Source organism: Pseudoliparis swirei, chromosome 9 (assembly GCF_029220125.1).
Source record: "Pseudoliparis swirei isolate HS2019 ecotype Mariana Trench chromosome 9, NWPU_hadal_v1, whole genome shotgun sequence".
Lineage (NCBI taxonomy): Eukaryota > Metazoa > Chordata > Actinopteri > Perciformes > Liparidae > Pseudoliparis > Pseudoliparis swirei.
Window position 1 is genome coordinate 26,052,287 of NC_079396.1, and position 22,031 is coordinate 26,074,317.

General features: G+C 45.7%; 3 protein-coding genes across 10 annotated transcripts in view; 2 read left to right on the forward strand and 1 right to left on the reverse strand.

Moving 5' to 3' along the window:
- Positions 1 to 3,398, forward strand: part of LOC130199019 (membrane-associated guanylate kinase, WW and PDZ domain-containing protein 3-like) — a 42,592-nt gene extending 39,194 nt beyond the window's left edge. For 5 of the 6 annotated variants that reach the window (XM_056422174.1, XM_056422176.1, XM_056422175.1 and 2 more), the window contains exon 21: positions 2,006 to 3,398. In XM_056422174.1, coding sequence (XP_056278149.1) covers positions 2,006 to 2,805 — 800 coding nt within the window. In that variant the 3' untranslated portion in view covers positions 2,806 to 3,398. Of the gene's footprint in view, positions 1 to 1,475; positions 1,564 to 2,005 lie in introns of all 6 variants that reach the window. The other variant, XM_056422179.1, reaches the window with a different exon arrangement.
- An 8,501-nt stretch (positions 3,399 to 11,899) lies between these two features.
- cdk20 (cyclin dependent kinase 20) lies at positions 11,900 to 19,218 on the reverse strand. Of its 3 annotated transcripts, none has more exons than XM_056422198.1 (9): positions 18,783 to 19,218; positions 18,219 to 18,332; positions 17,966 to 18,154; positions 17,699 to 17,820; positions 17,473 to 17,535; positions 16,978 to 17,101; positions 15,580 to 15,684; positions 14,646 to 14,801; positions 11,900 to 12,374 (listed from the first exon to the last, which is right to left on the reverse strand). In XM_056422198.1, the coding sequence occupies exons 1-9, from the start codon at positions 18,861 to 18,863 to the stop codon at positions 12,186 to 12,188; spliced, it is 1,143 nt and encodes a 380-aa protein (XP_056278173.1). In that variant the 5' UTR covers positions 18,864 to 19,218; the 3' UTR covers positions 11,900 to 12,185. The 3 variants fall into 3 exon arrangements, with proteins under 3 accessions (XP_056278173.1, XP_056278172.1, XP_056278174.1); XM_056422197.1 differs by having other exon boundaries at positions 15,559 to 15,684; XM_056422199.1 differs by lacking the exon at positions 15,580 to 15,684 and having other exon boundaries at positions 18,783 to 19,216.
- Positions 19,219 to 19,468: 250 nt separating this feature from the next.
- Positions 19,469 to 22,012, forward strand: uxt (ubiquitously-expressed, prefoldin-like chaperone). The gene is made up of 6 exons (XM_056422201.1): positions 19,469 to 19,746; positions 20,227 to 20,308; positions 20,592 to 20,656; positions 20,801 to 20,908; positions 21,039 to 21,102; positions 21,746 to 22,012. The coding sequence occupies exons 1-6, from the start codon at positions 19,649 to 19,651 to the stop codon at positions 21,806 to 21,808; spliced, it is 480 nt and encodes a 159-aa protein (XP_056278176.1). The 5' UTR covers positions 19,469 to 19,648; the 3' UTR covers positions 21,809 to 22,012.
- The last annotated feature ends 19 nt before the right edge of the window (positions 22,013 to 22,031 follow it).

Below are 22,031 nucleotides of genomic sequence, written 5' to 3' on the forward strand. Positions count from 1 at the left end.
CATGTAACACCTGTAACACCTGACCACACAGGTAACATGTAACACCTGACCACACAGGTAACATGTAACACCTAACCACACATGTAACACCTAACCACACAGGTAACATGTAACACCTAACCACACAGGTAACATGTAACACCTGACCACACAGGTAACATGTAACACCTGTAACACCTAACCACACAGGTAACATGTAACACCTGTAACACCTAACCACACATATAACACCTGTAACACCTGACCACACAGGTAACATGTAACACCTGACCACACAGGTAACATGTAACACCTGTAACACCTGACCACACAGGTAACATGTAACACCTGTAACACCTGACCACACAGGTAACATGTAACACCTGTAACACCTAACCACACATGTAACACCTGTAACACCTAACCACACAGGTAACATGTAACACCTGACCACACAGGTAACATGTAACACCTAACCACACAGGTAACATGTAACACCTGTAACACCTGACCACACAGGTAACATGTGACACCTGTAACACCTGACCACACAGGTAACATGTGACACCTGTAACACCTGACCACACAGGTAACATGTAACACCTGTAACACCTGACCACACAGGTAACATGTGACACCTGTAACACCTGACCACACAGGTAACATGTGACACCTGTAACACCTGACCACACAGGTAACATGTAACACCTGTAACACCTGACCACACAGGTAACATGTAACACCTGACCATACAGGTAACATGTAACACCTGTAACACCTGACCACACAGGTAACATGTAACACCTGACCATACAGGTAACATGTAACACCTGTAACACCTAACCACACATGTAACACCTGTAACACCTAACCACACAGGTAACATGTAACACCTGACCACACAGGTAACATGTAACACCTAACCACACAGGTAACATGTAACACCTGTAACACCTGACCACACAGGTAACATGTGACACCTGTAACACCTGACCACACAGGTAACATGTGACACCTGTAACACCTGACCACACAGGTAACATGTAACACCTGTAACACCTGACCACACAGGTAACATGTGACACCTGTAACACCTGACCACACAGGTAACATGTGACACCTGTAACACCTGACCACACAGGTAACATGTGACACCTGTAACACCTGGCCACACAGGTAACATGTAACACCTGACCACACAGGTAACATGTAACACCTGTAACACCTGACCACACAGGTAACATGTAACACCTGTAACACCTGACCACACAGGTAACATGTAACACCTGACCACACAGGTAACATGTAACACCTGACTACACAGGTAACCTAAACAATTAGAGTTTTAAATCCTCCAGTGACTCTTTCACTTCCTCTCTGAACCAGAATCATCCAATCACAGCTCTGGGATTTTCTTGACTTTGTGCTTCTACTTCCTCTTCCTCCTTCCTCCTTCCTCCCGTACTGTCTGTCCTGCTCTTCGTCCTCTTCCTCAGTGGAGTTGTCCAGCCTGTCTCTCTGCATGACCAACTCTAAGCAGGGGGAACCTTGCTTCTACGTGATTGGACGCACTGACAACTCGCGGTTGGTAACTTCCTGTTCTCCTTCCTCCACCTTTCACCCTCATCCCTCCGTCTTCTCGTCTTCATCTGCGGCGCTTTCCTTTCATGGCATTTATGTCACGTAGAAAAATTTTAACAGGAAGTTACCGTTAAAATGTGGGCGACGCGGTAGGTATGTTTCATCATACAGTATTAACATGTTATTAACACGTTATTAACATGTTATTAGCATGTTAGCAACATGATGGTGATATATATCACCAAATAATAATAATAATTTATGTAATATGGTAAGTATGTATTAGTACAAATTTGAATATGTTAATGAGTCAACTAAATGCTTTATATATCAAATTGTGTATATATATATAATATATATAATTAATTAAATATATACCGGTCACAGCTCCCTCTGATGGACGTTGGGTGAACTGCTGCTCAACGTCTTTATTTCTGTCTCTCAGACCCTGAGGAAGGAGCCCTCCCCTCTTCTCTCGCAGAGGAGGAAGAGGAGGACACATTAACCATTACAACCGCCTCCCTCAGCCTGCAGCGGGGAGGAGGAGGAGAAAGAGGAGGAGGAGGAGAAAGAGAAGAGAAGAGGAGGAGGAGAGAGGGAGAAGCCAAACAAAGAACCGGAGGACGAAGAGGAAAGGAAGGAGGGGGGCCTCCTGATCTGGACCTGGATGTGGCAGAGGAAGATGCACGAGAGGAGGATGAGGAAGAGGAGGAGAGGAGGAGGAGAAGCCAGACCGTCAGGCAGAGGGAGAAGCGAGACAACCAGAGGGAGCAGGGGAAGAGGAGCAGGAGCTTACCCAGGATCAGTGCCCCGTCGTGGGACGCATTGCCGCCGCTGAAGAAGGTGGAGGAGTCTGGAGGAGGAGTGAAGGAGAGGAGGAGGAGGGTGACGGAGGCCGATGAGGAGGAGAGGGGAGAACGGAGAGATCACATCGCCTCCCGCCACGCAAACCGTTCTGGGAGCTCGGTTGCGGCTCAGAAGGTGGCGTTCTCCTTCCTCATGCCGATGGACGACAGCGACGAGCGCGGGCGTCCGTCTGACAGCGAATCGGCAACCGGCCTATCGGAGGGCGGCTCATCGGCGGCCGGCGGCGCCGGGGCCGGGTGGAGGGAGGGCTCTGATTGGAGGAGAGCCAGGAGGCAACAGGACGACGCCCCGGGCCCCTGGCTGAAGCCGAACCGGCAGAGGCTAACAAACGTCCTGATTGGCAGTCGGCTCAGTGGGAGGAGTGAGCTCTCTCTCTGATTGGACGAGAACATTCTCCTTTTTCATTCACAGGTTTTTTTAGGCTACTTATAAGGGCTTTTTCGATTGGCCTGCGGAGAGAAGAACCACCTCTTCCTGCGTCTGATAGGATGACAGTATATGGCCTGTTTCTGATTGGACGATGAGAAAAACGAAGACACAAGACTTGATTTTTATTATCTGGTTGGCGGGTAATGAGGCCTCTGATTGGCCAATGACATTACAGCTTCTCACACAGCAGACAAATTAACTAACAATCTGATTTTTATTGTACCCATCATCCCTCAGTGCAGCCTGAGACCTGTATCACAGAGCCAGATCAGCGTTATCCTGCTAACTTTGGGCTTAACTCAGGTTAACTTCTAACCAACAAACCAATCAGATCACTGACAAGGACCAATATTGAAGAGCAATCAATATTTGTATTGGTCGGTAAAATTAATATCAAATAATGTTTCAAACAGATAACAGCTGCATATTGATTATGTAATTTAATGTAAAATAACCTTTATTAACACACTGATAGCAAATAAAAACTACCGTTGTCACCTTTAATTAACTATTTTTAATGCAGAATAAAATCATAAAATGAAGATGTTTAATCTGTATTTTTGGTCACGTTGGTCCTCGACCAATAACAGCCTGCCGTGTCTTGTGACTCACGTGATGTCATCAGTAAAGAGGAGGAGCTAGAACTTCACCTGCAGGAAAACATCTTTCAAATGAAATGAGATGAAAAACCAAAAGAAGCAAAAACTATGTACACTATATACATATTATATATATACATATTTTATACATGAGCTGAAGTTGGAAAAAATTACTTTTAGTTTCTGTTCGATAACTTTTTACTGAACAAACTGGCAGAAGACGTAAAGAGACTGATTGTTAGCTATAGAAGCTAGCAGGTTAGCTCGGGAGGCTAGCAGGTTAGCCACAGAGGTTAGCAGGTTAGCTCGGGAGGATAACAGGTTAGCCACAGAGGCTAGCAGGTTAGCTCGGGAGGCTAGCAGGGTAGCTCAGGAGGATAACAGGTTAGCCACAGAGGCTAGCAGGTTAGCTCAGGAGGATAACAGGTTAGCCACAGAGGCTAGCTCGAGTGGCTAACAGCTTAGATCTGGAAGCTATTCAAATCAGTTTATTTTGTATAGCACAGAATCACAAATTACACATTTTTACAATCTGTACACATACGACATCACAACCTTTGACCTCACATCGGATCTGGAAAAACTCCTCCCAAAAAATGTCACGGGGAAAAAAAGGGAGGAAACAGCTAGCACGTTAGCCTCCCGAGCTAACAGTCCGTCAGTCTATAAAGGCTTCACGTGATTATTGATGGGCAGCCTCGTGATACCGCTGATCAGGATCGTCCTTGTGATGCAGGCCTCCCATCCACCACCTTCATCCTCATCTTCATCACGAACTTTACACTTGTGTGCAAAACGACACGAGAAGCCGAAGCTGCTGTTCTGTGATTCTGTAATCTGAGCATGTGAATATCACCGGAATGATTTTTTTTATTTTTATAAAAGCTGTGGAGGCTCAACTAATATTATCATCGTGAGAGATTAACCACAGATGATCCGATTTGCCTGCTTGCTTGTAAAAATACTAAAAACTTTGCCGCGATGATGTAACAGAGCCATAACACACACACACACACACACACACACAGTTCAGGTCCAGCTGAGGTCAGGACTCTCGACCCTGCAGCTCTGGATCATATCAAGTGCCTCATTTGATTTCTGCCTTCGTCCTGCAGACCGACCGCCACGTCACCGCTCGCCACTTCCTGTTCAGACAGCTCGCCACTTCCTGTCCCACTCTGAAACACATTCGTTTTTGTATATATTGATGATGCCGAAGTTTAAGATTTTTTTTAATTTGCTTTCACCCACTGGGACGTCCCTCTGGATGATTTAAATTTGAACAGATTATTTCATTTAATGCACTAAAATTAAATGTAGCATGTAAATATGATGACATTCTGAGCTGGAAGACACACAAACATTTCTGGTGAAATAGTTTAATGCACGTTTACATCTTGTTGGTTTTTTAAATACCTGTCTGTCTCTCTGTCTGTCTGTCTGTCTGCACGCCTTCTGCAGTCACACACACGCACCATTGCGCTGCCCTTTAGCCCCGCCCCCTCAGCCTGCACCCACTGGAGGGCATTTGGGGTGATTTTTTCTTCTATGCATTTTTTTAAAGACTGTGATCGCGAGGATCACGCGGGCCTGGACTCGACCGCCTCTGACGATGGCTCTGAATATTCAGGTTCTGGTTCAAAGAAGACCAGCGAGAATAAAGCGTGCACGTCATCACACCTGCTGTCGGCAGGAGGAACGTGACACAGAACTGTGTTGGGTTTAAAAACGTGTAAAAGTGTAAACACAGCAGGCGATATGAGTTATGTAATCTATAACCGTGACGTATGGGTTCTATGTGCTACGTTCCCCCGGTTCTAAAGGAACAAGTCGCCTCCTGTGTATGGTTCTCTTGTCTGAGCTGGACTCACGTTAGCTAACTGCTTTCTCGCTAACTAGCCAGCAGCCGCATTCAACAAACAAGTTGATGAACTCTACATGTATCAGTGTAGCTGTTAGCTTAGCTTAGCTTAAAGTCTGGCAGCGTGGAGAAACAGCTCGCGTGACTTCATCCAACGGCCAAGGCCTCAGTGAGCAACATGAAATAAAGTGTGCTAGCTGTTTGTGGTGCTAGCTGTTTGTTGTGCTAGCTGTTTCCCCCTGCTCCCAGTCTTTATGCTAAGCTAGGCTAAACACATCCTGACTCCAGCTCTTTACCTAAACTGTTGAACTGTTCCTTCGATATGCTAATGCTAGGCTAAAGACCTTCACTGACCTCACTCATGAATTAAACTGCAGTAGTCACGAAACTTTACAGTCTTCATCGGGTTCACCAATGAAGACTGCATTTTATTTTGAAGCCAACTATTCTGTTAATTCTGATGCAAATATCCAGTATTTTGTCGATTTATTACATGTATGATGTGTTTTTAAAGCCACCGACAGACAGACGGGTCGTGTTACAGCTTCGGTCTGTAGCTTGAAACCTCAAGCCTTCACAATAAAAGCCGGGGTCCATTTTAAACAGGGTTCAGTCACAAACAACCTTTAAATTCACGATGAAGCAACTCACATGTCCATTGAGAATCTGCTTTATGATGTCACAGCCGGTTCGTATCAGTTGTTGGTTTGAACCCGCGTTCAGTAAAACTAATAAGTATTTAATTTTGAAAAGCTCAGAGAACAGATTAATTTTCTTCTTACTGTTTAAAACTTTAATAATGTCACGTCTTGTTGGGCTGTTAGGAAAGCAACGCAATTAGCTTTAAGACATCCACGCCTCTGTTTTCCACAGTAATGGACTACATTTCCCATCTGCCCCGGTGCTCCATCTTCTTCTACTGGACACTAAAAGTTTCTCAGAACTAGAAGTAATGGAGCAATAATATACAATAATATATAATAGTACAACTATTTAGCTTTTAAAAGTAAAAAGTATGCCTCCATGTCCAAATTACAGAAGCACCTGGTCTCCCTGGTCCATCTGTCTACCTGGTCCATCTGTCTACCTGCATGGTCTACCTGGTCACTCTGTCTACCTAGTCTACCATGTCCACCTAGTCTGCATGTCCATCTGGTCTAACTGGTCCTTCTGTCCACCTGATCCATCGAGTCTAATATGTCGATCTGGTCCAGATGTTGACCCGGTCCAGCAGGTAAACCTGGTCCACCTGAGGCCGTGTGTCTGCTGGTTGGGGTTCATGTTTTGTTGAGGAGCATCAGGACGGTGAAGCTGCAGAAACAGGAAGTTCAGTTTTATATGTTTCTGCCGATTTCACAATTTTTCTCAGAAATAACAAAAAACAAAAAAAGAGAACGGTCTAAATATTTAAAACATGGCAGTTTTCAGCCAATCAGGACGCAGCCAGTCAATCAACCTGACAGCCAATCAGCTTTCAGCTGATCAGCCCAATCACATGTTGGTCATTACCAACAGCACCCCGCTTTATCACAGCCATGCTTCAGTCCGGTTCAGGTCCGGTTCAGGTCTGCTTTAGGTCCAGTTCAGGTCCGGTTCAGGTCTGCTTCAGTCCAGTTCAGGTCTGCTTCAGGTCAGGTTCAGGTCTGGTTGAGGTCTGCTTCAGTCTGGTTGAGGTCTGCTTCAGTCTGGTTTAGGTCCGTTTCAGGTCTGCTTCAGGTCTGCTTTGGTCTACTTTAGGTCCAGTTCAGGTCCGATTCAGGTCTGCTTCAGGTCCGATTCAGGTCTGGTTCAGGTCAGGTTCAGGTCTGCTTCAGGTCAGGTTCAGGTCTTGTTCAGGTCTGCTTCAGTCTGGTTTAGGTCCGTTTCAGGTCTGACTCAGGTCTGGTTCAGGTCCGGTTCAAATCCGGTTCAGGTCTGGTTCAGGTGTTCGGCTGCAGATTTTCAAAATAAGAGTTGTTTTTTATATTTGACTCAACGTTCATCAACTTCATCAGTTTTATTGATTTACTGATTTTTTTTGTTCCTATTGACAGAAAAGAAAATTCTTGATTAAAAAAATGCATCTGAGCTGAAGAGCAAAACTAATTTAATATGAATGTGAAGTTTGACTCTCGAAGCTTGAAGTGAAATTTAGAATAAATTCTGATTCACGACGAAAACTAAAATAACTTTTAAAAGAATTTAAAATATTTTGACTCGATTCAGTTTGCATGAAATTAAAGTTCTGGAACGGTATGTGTGTGTGTGTGTGTGCGTGTGTGTGTTTGCATGTGTGCGTGTGTTTGCATGTGTGTGCGTGTGTTTGCATGTGTGTGTGTGTTTGTGTGTGTGTGTGTATGTATGCGTGTGTGTGTGTCTCAGATACAGCTATTGTGTAGCTCAGACAGACAGGAAGTTGCTCCTCCTGACGTGTACAGATTTATAAACAACGTTCAGCTGATAATTTAAAAATTACTTGCTGTTATTATTCTGAGTTTAGTTATCGGATATCAATAAAAATTATTTATTCAACTTGTGTTTCGTGTTTTCATTCATTCATCAGCTCTTTCACAATATTATTGTTAAAATAAGTTCTGGAACCTTTGATGTCTCGTCCTCACTGAGCATGTGCAGAGGTGAGTTTACAAGCTTAGCTCGGGTGGCTAACAGGTTAGATTTATGAGATGTACATTGTTATATTTGTTTGAATATGTGATATGTTAAAATAGACATTATATATGTGATATACATTTTACTAAATACGTGATGTATATTTAAATATATCTGATGTAAAAATATATTTTACGATAGTTGTGGTTTTAATATGATAGAATATGTTATCCATCCATCCATTCTCATCCGCTTATTCCGGGGTCGGGTCGCGGGGGCAGCAGACCCAGCAGGTTGACCCAGACTTCCCTCTCAGCCGCGACACTTTCCAGCTCATTCTGGGGGATCCCGAGGCGTTCCCAGGCCAGCCGGGAGATATAATCTCTCCAGCGTGTCCTGGGGTCTTCCCCGGGGTCTCCTCCCAGTAGGACGTGCCTGGAAAACCTCTAACGGGAGGCGTCCAGGAGGCGTCCGAATCAGATGCCCGAACCACCTCAGCTGACTCCTTTCGATGCGAAGGAGTAGCGGCTCGACTCCAAGCTCCCTCCTGATGTCCGAGCTCCTTACCCCGTCTCTAAGGCTGGGCCCGGCCACCCTACGGAGGAAACTCATTTCGGCCGCTTGTATTCGCGACCTCGTTCTTTCGGTCACTACCCAAAGTTCATGACCATAGGTGAGGATTGGAACGTAGACCGACCAGTAAATTGAAAGCTTCGCCTTTCGGCTCAGCTCTCTCTTCACCAAGACAGACCGGTACAGCGCCTGTTTTACTGCTGCAGCTGCACCGATCCGCCTGTCGATCTCCCGCTCCATCTTACCCTCACTCGTGAACAAGACCCCGAGATACTTGAACTCCTTCGCTTGGGGCGCTCTGTCCCCACCTGGAGGGAGCAATCCACCGGTTTCCGGCAGAGCACCATGGCCTCAGATTTGGCGGTGCTGACTCTCATCCCTGCCGCTTCACACTCGGCAGCAAAACGCCCCAGTGAGTGCCGGAGGTCATGGTCTGAGGATGCTAACAGGACCACATCATCTGCAAACAGAAGAGAGGCGATCCCAAGACCCCCAAATCTGACCTGCTCCACCCCCAGGCTGCGCCTAGATATCCTGTCCATGAAAATCACAAACAGGACCGGTGATGAAGGGCAGCCCTGGCGGAGACCAACACCCACCGGGAACGTGTCTGACTTACTGCCGAGGATGCGAACACAGCTCCTACTGCAGGCGTACAGAGACCGGATAGCCCGTAGCAACGGGTCTGGAACCCCATACCCCCGCAGCACCCCCCACAACAATTCCCGAGGGACCCGGTCGAAAGCCTTCTCCAAGTCCACAAAACACATGAAGACTGGTTGGGCAAACTCCCAGGACCCCTCGAGGACCCTTGCGAGGGTGAAGAGCTGGTCCACAGTTCCACGACCGGGACGGAATCCGCACTGCTGGTCTTGAATCCGAGGTTCGACCAGCGGTCGGAGCCTCCTTTCCAGTACCCTGGCATAAACTTTCCCAGGGAGGCTGAGAAGTGTGATTCCACGATAGTTCGAGCACACTCTCCGGTCCCCCTTTTTGAAAATGGGAACCACCACCCCGGTCTGCCAGTCCAAGGGCACTGTTCCTGACCCCCACGCGACATTGAAGAGGCGTGTCAGCCAAGACAGCCCAACAATGTCCAGCGCCTTCAGCATCTCAGGGCGGATCTCATCCACCCCCGGCGCCTTGCCGCCCAGGAGCTTTTTAATAACCTTAGTGGCCTCTGCCAGGGATATTGGTGCGACCCCCCCCCCCAAGTCTACAGGCACTGCCCCCTCTAGAGGGGACATGTTGGCCGGATTTAGGAGTTCCTCAAAGTGTTCTTTCCACCGTCCAACGATGTCCCCTGTCCGGGTCAGCAGCTCCCCCCCCCCCACGCTGAGAACAGCCTGGGGTAGACCCTGCTTTCCCTTCCTGAGCCGTCGGACGGTTTGCCAGAACCTCTTTGAGGCCGACCGAAAGTCCTTCTCCATGGCCTCCCCGAACTCCTCGCATGCCCGAGTTTTTGCTTCCGCGACCACCGCAGCTGCAGCCCTTCTGGCCTGCCGGTACCTGTCAGCTGCTTCAGGAGACCCCTGGGCCAGCCAGGCCCGGTAGGCCTCCTTCTTCAGCTTGACGGCTTCCCTGACCCCCGGTGTCCACCACCGGGTTCTTGGGTTGCCGCCGCGACAGGCACCGATGACCTTCCGACCACAGCTCCTGTCGGCCGCTTCCACAATAGAGGCTTTGAACATGGTCCACTCGGATTGCATGTCCCCAACCTCCCTCGGGATGTGTGAGAAGTTCATCCGGAGGTGGGAGTTGAAGACCTCCCGGACAGGGTCCTCAACCAGACGTTCCCAGTTCACCCGCACTACACGTTTGGGCTTGCCAGGTCTCTCTGGCCGACTCCCCCGCAATCTGATCCAACTCACCACCAGGTGGTGATCAGTTGACAGCTCTGCTCCTCTCTTCACCCGAGTGTCCAAGACATACGGCCGCAGATCAGATGATACGATTATAAAGTCGATCATCGATCTCCGGCCTAAGGTGTTCTGGTACCAAGTACACTTATGAACCACCTTATGTTCGAACATGGTGTTCGTTATAGACAAGCAGTGGCTAGCACAGAAGTCCAATAACAGAACACCACTCGGGTTCAGATCGGGCAAGCCGTTCCTCCCAATCACTCCCCGCCAGGTTTCTCTGTCATTGCCCACGTGAGCGTTGAAGTCTCCCAGGAGAACTATGGAGTCGGCAGGCGGTCCCTCTTCAGGACCCCTCCCACCGACTCCAAGAAGGCCGGATACTCTGAACTGCGGTTTGGTGCATAAGCACAAACCACAGTCAGAGCTTTACTCCCCGCAACCTGTAGGCGCAGGGAGGCGACCTCTCGTTCTCCGGGCAACTCCAACACGGCAGCGCTCAGCCGGGGGCTTGTGAGTATCCCCACTCCCGCCCGGCGCCTCTCACCCTGGGCAACTCCAGAAAAGAAGAGAGTCCAACCCTTCTCCAGGAGCTTGGTTCCAGAGTCAGCGCTGTGCGTGGAGGTGAGCCCAACTAGATCTAGTTGGTACTGCTCCACCTCCCGCACCAGCTCCGGCTCCTTCCCCGCTAGCGAGGTGACGTTCCACGTCCCTAGAGCTAGTCTATGTCGCCGGCGATCGGCTCGCCCAGGTCCCCTGCCCAGCCTGCCGCCCGCTCTACATAGCACCCGACCCCGATGATTGTCCCTGCGGGTGGTGGGTCCACAGGGTTAATATGTTATATTTATTTTAATATTTCGGATACATATATACAGATTATATTAAATCAAATTCTGCACATATACACTTCCGTTCAAAAGTTTGGGGTCACTTAGAAATGTCTTTATTTTTCAAAGAAAAGCTCTGTTTTTTCAATAAAGATAACATTAATCAAAAATACACACTATACATTGTTAATGTGGTACATGACTATTCTAGGTGGAAACGTCTGGTTTCTAATGAAATATCTCCATAGGTGTATAGAGGCCCATTTCCATCAACGATCACTCCAGTGTTCTAATGGTACATTGTGTTTGCTAATCGCCTTAGAAGACTAATGTCTGATTAGAAAACCCTTGTGCAATTATGTTAGCACAGCTGAAAACAGTTATGCTGGTGATATAAGCTATAACTGGCCTTCCTTTGAGCTTGAAGTTTGAAGAACAAAATTAATACTTCAAATATTAATCATTATTTCTAACCTTGTCAATGTCTTGACTATATTTTCTATTCAATTTTCAATTAATTTGATAAATAAAAGTGAGTTTTCATGGAAGACATGAAATTGTCTGGATGACCCCAAACTTTTGAACGGTAGTGTATCTGACATGTATTTTATTATATGATAACTATTTTTATACCAATGTGAGATGTTTAATAATATATTGTAATATTTATAAGAGATACACCAGAGATAAAAGATTAAAGAGGGAAAAAAGACATCAAAGATTAAACAAAGATAAAATAAACGTGGAGACTTTTATTACATATCGTTTCTTTCCATATAATAGTAAATAAAGTTTAAAACATATTTCGCTGACTAACATGAAACCTCAGTGATTAAATATGAAACACGTTGAATGGAAGGTAAAGATAATCTCTAATCGTTCACAAGTTAATGTCTTAAACCATCGTCTCTCTTTACCATCTTCCATGTTGTTTGTTTACTATTTTGTAAACTTGAGTGAAGAGCAACAGGAAACACACGAAGGTCAACTTCCTGTCTGAGTTTCATGAACCAAAGACTCATCGGGACACGTGACCCCGCAGCAGTGTGGGGTCTACCACGCTGTTCTGCAGGGGCAGGTCCACGGAGAAGTCGGTGGGCGGAGCTTGCAGCCGCTGGCGGTGGGGTCGACCCCCCCTCTGAGGGATGGGAAGCTCTGAGTGGTGAGCAGGAAGAGGAGAGGAGAAGAAGAAGGGATGGAGGAGAGCCTGCAGACAGGAGGGGACAAATCAATACATCAAGTAATCAATATATGTCAATACATCAATACATCTATCAATACATCTATCAATCAATCAATACATGTCAGGGAACCTCAGGTGGAACCCTGAGGAATGCTACTAAGAGGACCTCAGGTGGAACCCTGAGGAACACCACTAAGAGGACCTCAGGTAGAACCCTGAGGAACACCACTAAGGGGACCTCAGGTAGAACCCTGAGGAACACCATTAAAGAGACCTCAGGTAGAACCCTGAGGAACACCACTAAAGGGACCTCAGGTGGAACCCTGAGGAACACCACTAAGAGGACCTCAGGTGGAACCCTGAGGAACGCCACTAAGAGGACCTCAGGTAGAACCCTGAGGAACACCACTAAGAGGACCTCAGGTAGAACCCTGAGGAACACCACTAAGAGGACCTCAGGTGGAACCCTGAGGAACACCACTAAAAGGACCTCAGGTGGAACCCTGAGGAACACCACTAAGAGGACCTCAAGTAGAACCCTGAGGAACGCGACTAAAGGGACCTCAGGTGGAACCCTGAGGAACACCACTAAGAGGACCTCAGGTAGAACCCTGAGGAACACCACTAAGGGGACCTCAGGTAGAACCCTGAGGAATGCTACTAAGAGGACCTCAGGTAGAACCCTGAGGAATGCTACTAAGAGGACCTCAGGTATAACCCTGAGGAACACCACTAAGGGGACCTCAGGTAGAACCCTGAGGAACACCACTAAAGGGACCTCAGGTGGAACCCTGAGGAACACCACTAAGAGGACCTCAGGTAGAACCCTGAGGAACGCGACTAAAGGGACCTCAGGTGGAACCCTGAGGAACACCACTAAGAGGACCTCAGGTAGAACCCTGAGGAACACCACTTAAGGGACCTCAGGTGGAACCCTGAGGAACACCACTAAAGGGACCTCAGGTGGAACCCTGAGGAACACCACTAAAGGGACCTCGGGTGGAATCCTGAGGAACACCACTAAAGGGACCTCAGGTGGAACCCTAAGGAATGCCACTAAGAGGACCTCAGGTAGAACCCTGAGGAACACCACTAAGAGGACCTCAGGTGGAACCCTGAGGAATGCTACTAAGAGGACCTCAGGTAGAACCCTGAGGAACACCACTAAGAGGACCTCAGGTGGAACCCTGAGGAACACCACTAAAGAGACCTCAGGTGGAACCCTGAGGAACACCACTAAAGGGACCTCAGGTAGAACCCTGAGGAACACCACTAAAGGGACCTCAGGTGGAACCCTAAGGAACGCCACTAAGAGGACCTCAGGTAGAACCCTGAGGAACACCAATAAGGGGACCTCAGGTGGAACCCTGAGGAACACCACTAAGAGGACCTCAGGTGGAACCCTGAGGAATGCTACTAAGAGGACCTCAGGTAGAACCCTGAGGAATGCGACTAAAGGGACCTCAGGTGGAACCCTGAGGAACACCACTAAAGGGACCTCAGGTGGAACCCTGAGGAACGCCACTAAGAGGACCTCAGGTAGAACCCTGAGGAACACCACTAAAGGGACCTCAGGTGGAACCCTGAGGAACACCACTAAAGGGACCTCAGGTGGAACCCTGAGGAACACCACTAAAGGGACCTCAGGTGGAACCCTGAGGAACGCCACTAAGAGGACCTCAGGTAGAACCCTGAGGAACACCACTAAGGGGACCTCAGGTAGAACCCTGAGGAACACCACTAAAGGGACCTCAGGTGGAACCCTGAGGAACACCACTAAAGGGACCTCAGGTGGAACCCTGAGGAACACCACTAAGAGGACCTCAGGTAGAACCCTGAAGAACACCACTAAAGGGACCTCAGGTGGAACCCTGAGGAACACCACTAAGAGGACCTCAGGTGGAACCCTGAGGAACACCACTAAGAGGACCTCAGGTAGAACCCTGAAGAACACCACTAAAGGGACCTCAGGTGGAACCCTGAGTAACGCCACTTAGAGGACCTCAGGTGGAACCATGAGGAACACCACTAAGAGGACCTCAGGTAGAACCCTGAGGAACACCACTAAAGGGACCTCAGGTGGAACCCTGAGGAACACCACTAAGAGGACCTCAGGTAGAACCCTGAAGAACACCACTAAAGGGACCTCAGGTGGAACCCTGAGGAACGCCACTAAGAGGACCTCAGGTGGAACCATGAGGAACACCACTAAGGGGACCTCAGGTAGAACCCTGAGGAACGCGACTAAAGGGACCTCAGGTGGAACCCTGAGTAACGCCATGCTCGGTTCCCCACCTTTCTGGCAGAGCAGCGCTGATTGGACGGATAAACCAGGAACTGGTAGAGCAGGTCGACGGCCTGAGGGGGCGTGTCCGGGACGATCTCCTCCAATGGGATCGCTGGATTCTCCTTGAAGGTGATTTTATTGTAATCTGGCAATTCGACGATCTCCTGGAGAGACGGAGAAATACAGATGTACTTATACTACTGGTGTACTTATATTTACACTTATGTACTTCTATATACTACTACAGGGGGAAGCAGAAGAAGTAAGAGTAGTAGTATAACTAGTAGAAGACGAAGTAGTAGTAGTAGTTGTAGTTGGAAAAGAAAAAGTAGTAGTATAACTTTTAGTACAAATAGTCGTAGAACTTATAGTATAACTTGTAGTAGAAAAAATAGTATAACTTGTATAAGTCATCGTAAAACGAGTAGTATGAGAAGTAGTATAACTGGTCCTATAACTCATAGTATTACTTGTAAAATAGTAAGTAGTATAACTAGTAGTATAACTGGTAGTAGAATTAGTAGAAGAAGAAGTTGTAGTATAACTTTTAGTACAAATAGTCGTAGAACTTATAGTATAACTTGTAGTAGAAAAAATAGTATAACTTGTATAAGTCATCATAAAACGAGTAGTATGAGAAGTAGTATAACTGGTCCTATAACTCATAGTATTACTTGTAAAATAGTAAGTAGTATAACTAGTAGTATAACTGGTAGTAGAATTAGTAGAAGAAGAAGTTGTAGTATAACTTGTAGCATAACTTGTTGTATAACTTGTAGTATAACTGGTAGTATAACTCGTTGTATAACTCGTACTTGGGGCTCTCACAGGCCAGCAGTATAACTTGTAGAAGAAGTATAACTCGTAGTATAACTGGTACTAGGGGGTTCTAACAGGTGTTAAGAATATAAAAATACATACATAGTGCCCCATGTCCCTCACTTTGCATGAAGGCCCTGAAGCACCAAACCTTGTGTCCTTCTCTGGCAGTCGGCCTGACCAGAGAGAACAGCTCATCCTCAGCTCACCCACAGGCTCTGGAACACACTGACATCGCCTCATAAGAAGCACAGATACTGTAGGGACAAAGTCTTCTTGACCTCGGCCAGAAGATGACACATCCACACAGGGAGGACAATCAGGCACGCTGGGGAGTACTAATGCACCCCCCCCCCCCCAAATCCACACAGGGAGGACAACTAGGAACTCTGTGCAACCCCTGGCTCTGACCTCACCCTGACCCCTCAGTCGAAGAATTGAGATTTCATAAGAGCCCTACCTGTCACCGTCAAATAACTTGTTTATGTAAGCAACAGATAGTTTCAATGCCTTTTTAGTTTCTATTATGTTAAAGAAACCAGCACCTACTGAGTAGAAACTGCACAGCTCCTGCTTTAGATGGAGAGCACACACACACTGATTATGACGAAGGCGAGAAGATCGTGAGCCCAGAGGGTGGCACCACCCTGAGCTCCATCAGAAGGTGTTCAAAGTCTCAACCAGGAACACCTCCATCTGTTTGAACCAACCAGTGCTGCTGTCGTGAGCCCAGAGGGTGGCACCACCCTGAGCTCCAACGATGAGACGGACAAAGTTTAAACCGAGGGACGTCTCCATCTAAATTATCCAATCACGCTGCTCTTAAAGATATAAAGAGTCACGTTCTCCTTGAGAACTGGAGTCTGTTATTGAACGATGCCTTTAGCTGACTTCATCCAGGCCCGTGCTGCACGTTAAATATTTTGTGTCTTTGGACATTTTGTTCACACTTGATTAAATCCACTTTGTTTTGAATTGTACTTTGCCGTCCTGGTCATCTTTTCCCAACCTTCGACACAGGCCAGCAGTATAACTTGTAGAAGATGTAACAGTTTAGCTCCACGCCTTCCTTTTTGTAATAGTTGTTTTCATCCTGTCACACCATCTCATCAATCCAACTCCCCTCACCTGCCTCTGATCACCTCGTTAGTCCCTCATTCCCTTCACCTGGTCCTCACGCCCGCCTCACCTGCAGCCCATCCCCTCGTTAGTCCCTCACTATTTAGCTCCCTCACTTCCACTTGTCCTCTGCCAGATTGTCTTGTGTTTTCGTGCCAAGTTCTCCAGTGTTATTAGAGTATATTCCTGACCTGCCTGTTCTGACCTCTGATTCTCTGCCCCGCCCCTTTTTGGACTTGTTTGCTACTTCGACTGATCTCCGGGTTTTGACCCAGCCTGTTTCCAACCAAAGACAGTATTCTTTGTTACTCCTGTCTGAGTCGTGCTTTTGGGTCCACTCTAATAGCGCCGTGACAGTAGAAGAAGTATAACGCGTAGTATAACTGGTACTCGGGGTCTCACGGGCCAGGTGTCCGCCGTGGGGGTCCCCAGCACTCGGAGGACACAGCACAGCTGCTCGATGTCGTTTTCTCCAGGAAACAGAGGAGACGAGTTCAGCAGCTCCCCGAAGATGCAGCCCACCGCCCTGAAACACAGGGCTTTTATTCTGAAGGATGCCAGCAAAAAGGAAGTCTGGTGGAAGGTAAGTGCTGATGTCATGATAGATAGATATGTACTTTATTAATCCCCAAGGGGAAATTTGTCGTAACAGTAGCAGGACCAATAAACTAAACGCACAAGAATAAAAAATAAAATATAAAAAACAGGGATGACAGATAAAGATGTATACAAAGATGTCAACTTTGGTAGTAGTAGTAGTAGTAGGATAGTTGTAGTGGTGGAAGTATATTGGTAGTGGTGGAAGTAGTAGTAGTAGGCCTAGTAGTAGTGGAAGTAGTAGTAGTAGGATAGTAGTAGTGTTTTGCGTATTAAAAGCAGTATTGGTAGTTTTCTCACCACAGGTCGACTCCCTCGTCGTACTTTCTGGCTCCGTACAGCAGCTCAGGTGCTCTATACCACCTGACCACACAATAAAAAATAGATTATAGTACACTGGAAAACAGTAATACTACTGTATTATTACAGTAATAATATAATACAGTAAATAATTGAGTACATAATTTAGTCAATAATGGATTAATAACAGAGTATTAATACAGTAATAACAGTGCTTGTGCTTCACCTGGTGGCCACCTGGTGGCTGTACAGTCTCTCTTCCTGCTCACTGAACAATCTGGCCAACCCGAAGTCTGCAATCTTCAGATGACCTGAAGAGCTGATGAGGAGGTTGGCTGGCTTCAGGTCCTACACACATACACACACATACACACACACACACACACTCACACTCACACTCACACACACACACACACACACACAGACAGACGCACGCGTGAGCTCTTATTCTGAAGGGCTGCAGGAGTCAGAATGAAGGTGAAGTCCTTCTCACTCGGTGCATGATGTTGTTGTGGTGCAGGAAGGTCACGCCTGTCAGCAGCATCATCATGTAACCTTTGACCTGAGCCGGGGTCAAAGGTCGCTGGGAATTCCTGATGACCTCAGAGAGGTCGGACAGCATGAAGTCAAACACCAGGACGAAGCCCGTCCCGTGAGGGAAGACGTCCTTCAGCTTCACCACCTGAGGAGGAGTGTGAGGCTGACCTTTGAACTCTGACCTCTGACCCTTGACCCCTGGCACTCACATGCTGGTTGTCCTCGATCTCCTGCAGGGCCTTGATCTCCCTGAGGGCCTGGTTGGGGATGCCGTCCTCCAGCCGCCTCAGAGCCACTTTCTTCAGAGCCACCGTCTCTCCTGTCTGTCAGAGACCACTTTGATTGACAGGCCAACAAACTATGTGTATTGTGTAGTATGTGTATTTATGAGTATTATGTGTATTGTTTTTCATGTGCATGTATCTATATATTGTTTATCATGTGTATATATATTGTGTATTTATGAGTATGATATGTGTATTATTCATATGGATATATGTATTATGAGTACTGTGTAGAATGTGTGTATTTATGAGTAGTATGTGTATTAATATAAGTACTGTGTATATTATGTGCATTTATGAGCATTACGTGTATTAATATAAGTACTGTGTATATTCTGTGTATCATGTGTTTTTACAGAGCTCTTCAGAAATAAAAGCTATCTGTTGGATATGTTGAACTATTTTTACTTATAATAAAAAATAAATTTACATAAATAAACACGTTAAATTTATTATATCTTATTCAGTTGATTGATGACCAGCTGTTACCTCGATATGTTTGGCCTTGAAGACGATGCCGTGAGCTCCTTCTCCAATCCGACCCAGAATATTGTACTGGTCCATATCCATCAAGGAGTCTGGATCCTGGACTACAGGTCTTAGTACTTCAAAACATACATGAATGTACTTTGATTCGGCGTGTAAGAAAATCTAAAATATATAAAATGTTTTCAAGGAACACCGTCTTTAAAAAAGAAAGCCACGGAACTGAGCTAAAAGCTAGCTTCGTTGCCGTGGTAACCTACTCGCTAAAGCTGCTGGTGTCGCATTAGACGTGTCCGACGAGAACCAAAGAGACGCAGAGTTCCGCCTGTAATGAAGCGCACATTGTTCACGTGCAGGTCGGTTTAATATATTTTCTTTTATATTTTTAAATAAACATGTTGAACGAGCTGCAGAGCTGCCAGCTGTCCGCCATGTTTGTTAACAGTGACGTCACTGCGCTGGTTCCAGTACAGAACCAGACCCGCTAGAAGAGACTTACTTAGTTCTGACTCACACATTAATTAAAAACCAAAGATATAATCAACGTATGAAATATGATATTGTATTAAACTACACATTAAACTATAGAACATAATAAATAAATGTAGTTAAACAAAATGTCTTCTATCAACCTAATTTTGGAACCGGAAGTGCTTGCTAATCCACGTCCGGTGCAGATCGTTGTTTACATGAGACGTCAGCGTGCTAACCCGCTAACCGGACAGTCCATAATGAGTCAGACCCGGTAACGGGAGCTTTAGTCAGACGTTCAGCAGGTTATCGAAAGAGTTCTTCTTTCTCACCGAACCGGAAGTTCATCTTCCTCACAAGAACCGAAAGTTTGTATCTAATGAAAAACAGAGACGAAGATGTCTGTCGATGCTAATGCTAATGCTAATGCTAACTTGGACCAAAAGGTTCTGCAATACGAAATCTTCATCAACGAAGTTCTGAGGAGCGATTTACAGTAAGACTTATATAAATAAACGGATATACATATACAAACACATCATATACATATAAATACACATACAATACATATACATACATGAATACACATATAAATATGCAAATAAATACACACAAATACCCATGAGACACATAAATAGACATAATACACATTCACACATAAATACGTTATACACACACACATAAATACCCATCCATTTAAATACACAGAATACTTTTTATTATGATGATGATTGTTATTACACAGAAAGGTGTTATTATTATAAATATGATTGTTGTTACACAGGAAGGTGTTATTATTATTAATATGATTGTTGTTACACAGGAAGGTGTTATTATTATAAATATGATTGTTGTTACACAGGAAGGTGTTATTATTAATATGATTGTTGTTACACAGGAAGGTGTTATTATTATTAATATGATTGTTGTTACACAGGAAGGTGTTATTATTATTAATATGATTGTTGTTACACAGGAAGGTGTTGCAACAGAGGGACTCTGTTTATGAGAAAATCTCTCAGTATCTCCAGCTGAAGAACTCCATTCAGAGGCTGCAGGTACGAAGAAGATGATTTATAATACATAATACATCAAAATTATGACAATAAATGAATGACATTGTCATCGTCACAAAATAAAGTAAAACTTCTGTTAAATAAACTTCAAGAAGAAAATCTGGATATAACAAATTATATTTTGATGAACCTTTAAACATTCTTTAATCTGTGTGTGTGTTTGTGTATGTGTGTACGTGTTAATGTATGTGTGTATTTATGTGTGTGTGTTTTTTGGTATGTGTGTATGCATGTGTATGTGTGTGTGTGTGTGTGTGTTCCTCAGGATGCCACTTCTCACCTGAAGACTGACGTGGATCTCGGCTGTAACTTCTTCGTTCAGGCTGAAGTGTGAGCTGCTGATCAATAAATCAATCTGACAGTCTGAACTCCTCTTTGTCATAATAATGTCAATGATTGATTCTTACGAAGCATTTTAAACCTGATAAACTACCCAGAATCCTTTGCTCAGCCCGGCTCTTCTTCTCCTGTCAGGGAGGACTCTTCCAGGATCTTCGTTGCCGTGGGTTACGGTTTCTTCGTGGAGATGAACCAGGACGAAGCTCTGAGGTTCATCGACAAGAAGACCAGTCAGCTGACCGCGTAGGTTCTTCTTCTTCTTCTTCTTCTTCTGTGGTTTCACGTAAAAGAAGCTGACCTGCAATGTTAGCTCGATGCTAATGTGCCCTTTGCTGTGAATGAGAGATGCTAACTGTGCTAACGTGTGTTCCAGCTTCACGGAGCAGCTCAGTAGAGACTCTGCTGAGATCAAAGCCAACATCCGCATGGTGATGGAGGTCAGTGAGCTCTTCATCTTCATCTTTGTGAACCTCCCCTCTATCCTCCTTTGTGACAATCAATACTCGTCACATTATCACACATAAATCATAATATACTCCTAATAAGCATATCAGTATATAATCAATAAATAATAACAATCATGATCTTTAGCCACTTTGTTTTTTTCTGATATTTTCTGATTCTGTTATTATTTCTTAGATTATTTATGAATGTTTTTTCTTGTATTTTGATCTTTAATAATTTTTTGGGGATTATTTAACTTTTATTCTGCTATTTTATTTAATATCTTACTCTACTTTATTAGTATTATATATTTCCAACAGGAAGGAATTATAATGTATTTGTCCTCCTCTTCTTCCTCTTTCCTCTCCTCCTTGTCTTCCTCCTCCTCTTCTTCCTCTTCCCTCTCCTCGTCTTCCTCCTCCTCTTCTTCCTCATCCCTCTCCTCGCCTTCCTCCTCCTCTTTTTCATCATCCCTCTCCTCCTCTTCCTCTTCCCTCTCCTCCTTGTCTTCCTCCTCCTCTTCTTCCTCTTCCCTTTCCTCCTCGTCTTCTTCCTCTTCCCTCTCCCCCTCCTGCTCCTCCTCCTCCTCTACTTCCTCTTCCCTCTCATCTTACTCCTCCTGTTCCTCCTCCTCAGGGTCTGAGGGAACTTCAGGGCCTGTCAGACCTGCCAGAGAGCAGAAGAAGAGATGTCTTCTAGATGCCGCCTGTCAGGACGCGGTTACCATGGCGATGTGTTATTATGGTCTGTAACAGACATTCAGAGGAAGAAGAGAGTCTGAACTCATGTTGAGATCAATAACTCTGTAATGTGAGACGGGAGCGGATCACAGATCAATAACTCCTTTAACAAACATGAAGTATCTGTAGACCTTCCAAATAAAGTGATCTTCGTAAAAACATACATTTGGTGAATAACATCT

Excerpts from the sequence above, each read along its gene's own strand:
- cdk20 (XM_056422197.1), bottom strand. The coding sequence starts at position 18,863 with ATGGATATGGACCAGTACAATATTCTGGGTCGGATTGGAGAAGGAGCT. Across the intron at positions 17,536-17,698 it reads AGCCACCAGGTGGCCACCAG|GTGGTATAGAGCACCTGAGC; the intron begins GTGAAGCACAAG and ends TTGTGTGGTCAG. Across the intron at positions 12,375-14,645 it reads AGCGCTGCTCTGCCAGAAAG|GCTCTCCTCCATCCCTTCTT; the intron begins GTGGGGAACCGA and ends TCCTGTCTGCAG.
- uxt (XM_056422201.1), top strand. The coding sequence starts at position 19,649 with ATGTCTGTCGATGCTAATGCTAATGCTAATGCTAACTTGGACCAAAAG. Across the intron at positions 19,747-20,226 it reads GTTCTGAGGAGCGATTTACA|GAAGGTGTTGCAACAGAGGG; the intron begins GTAAGACTTATA and ends GTTGTTACACAG. Across the intron at positions 20,309-20,591 it reads ACTCCATTCAGAGGCTGCAG|GATGCCACTTCTCACCTGAA; the intron begins GTACGAAGAAGA and ends TGTGTTCCTCAG.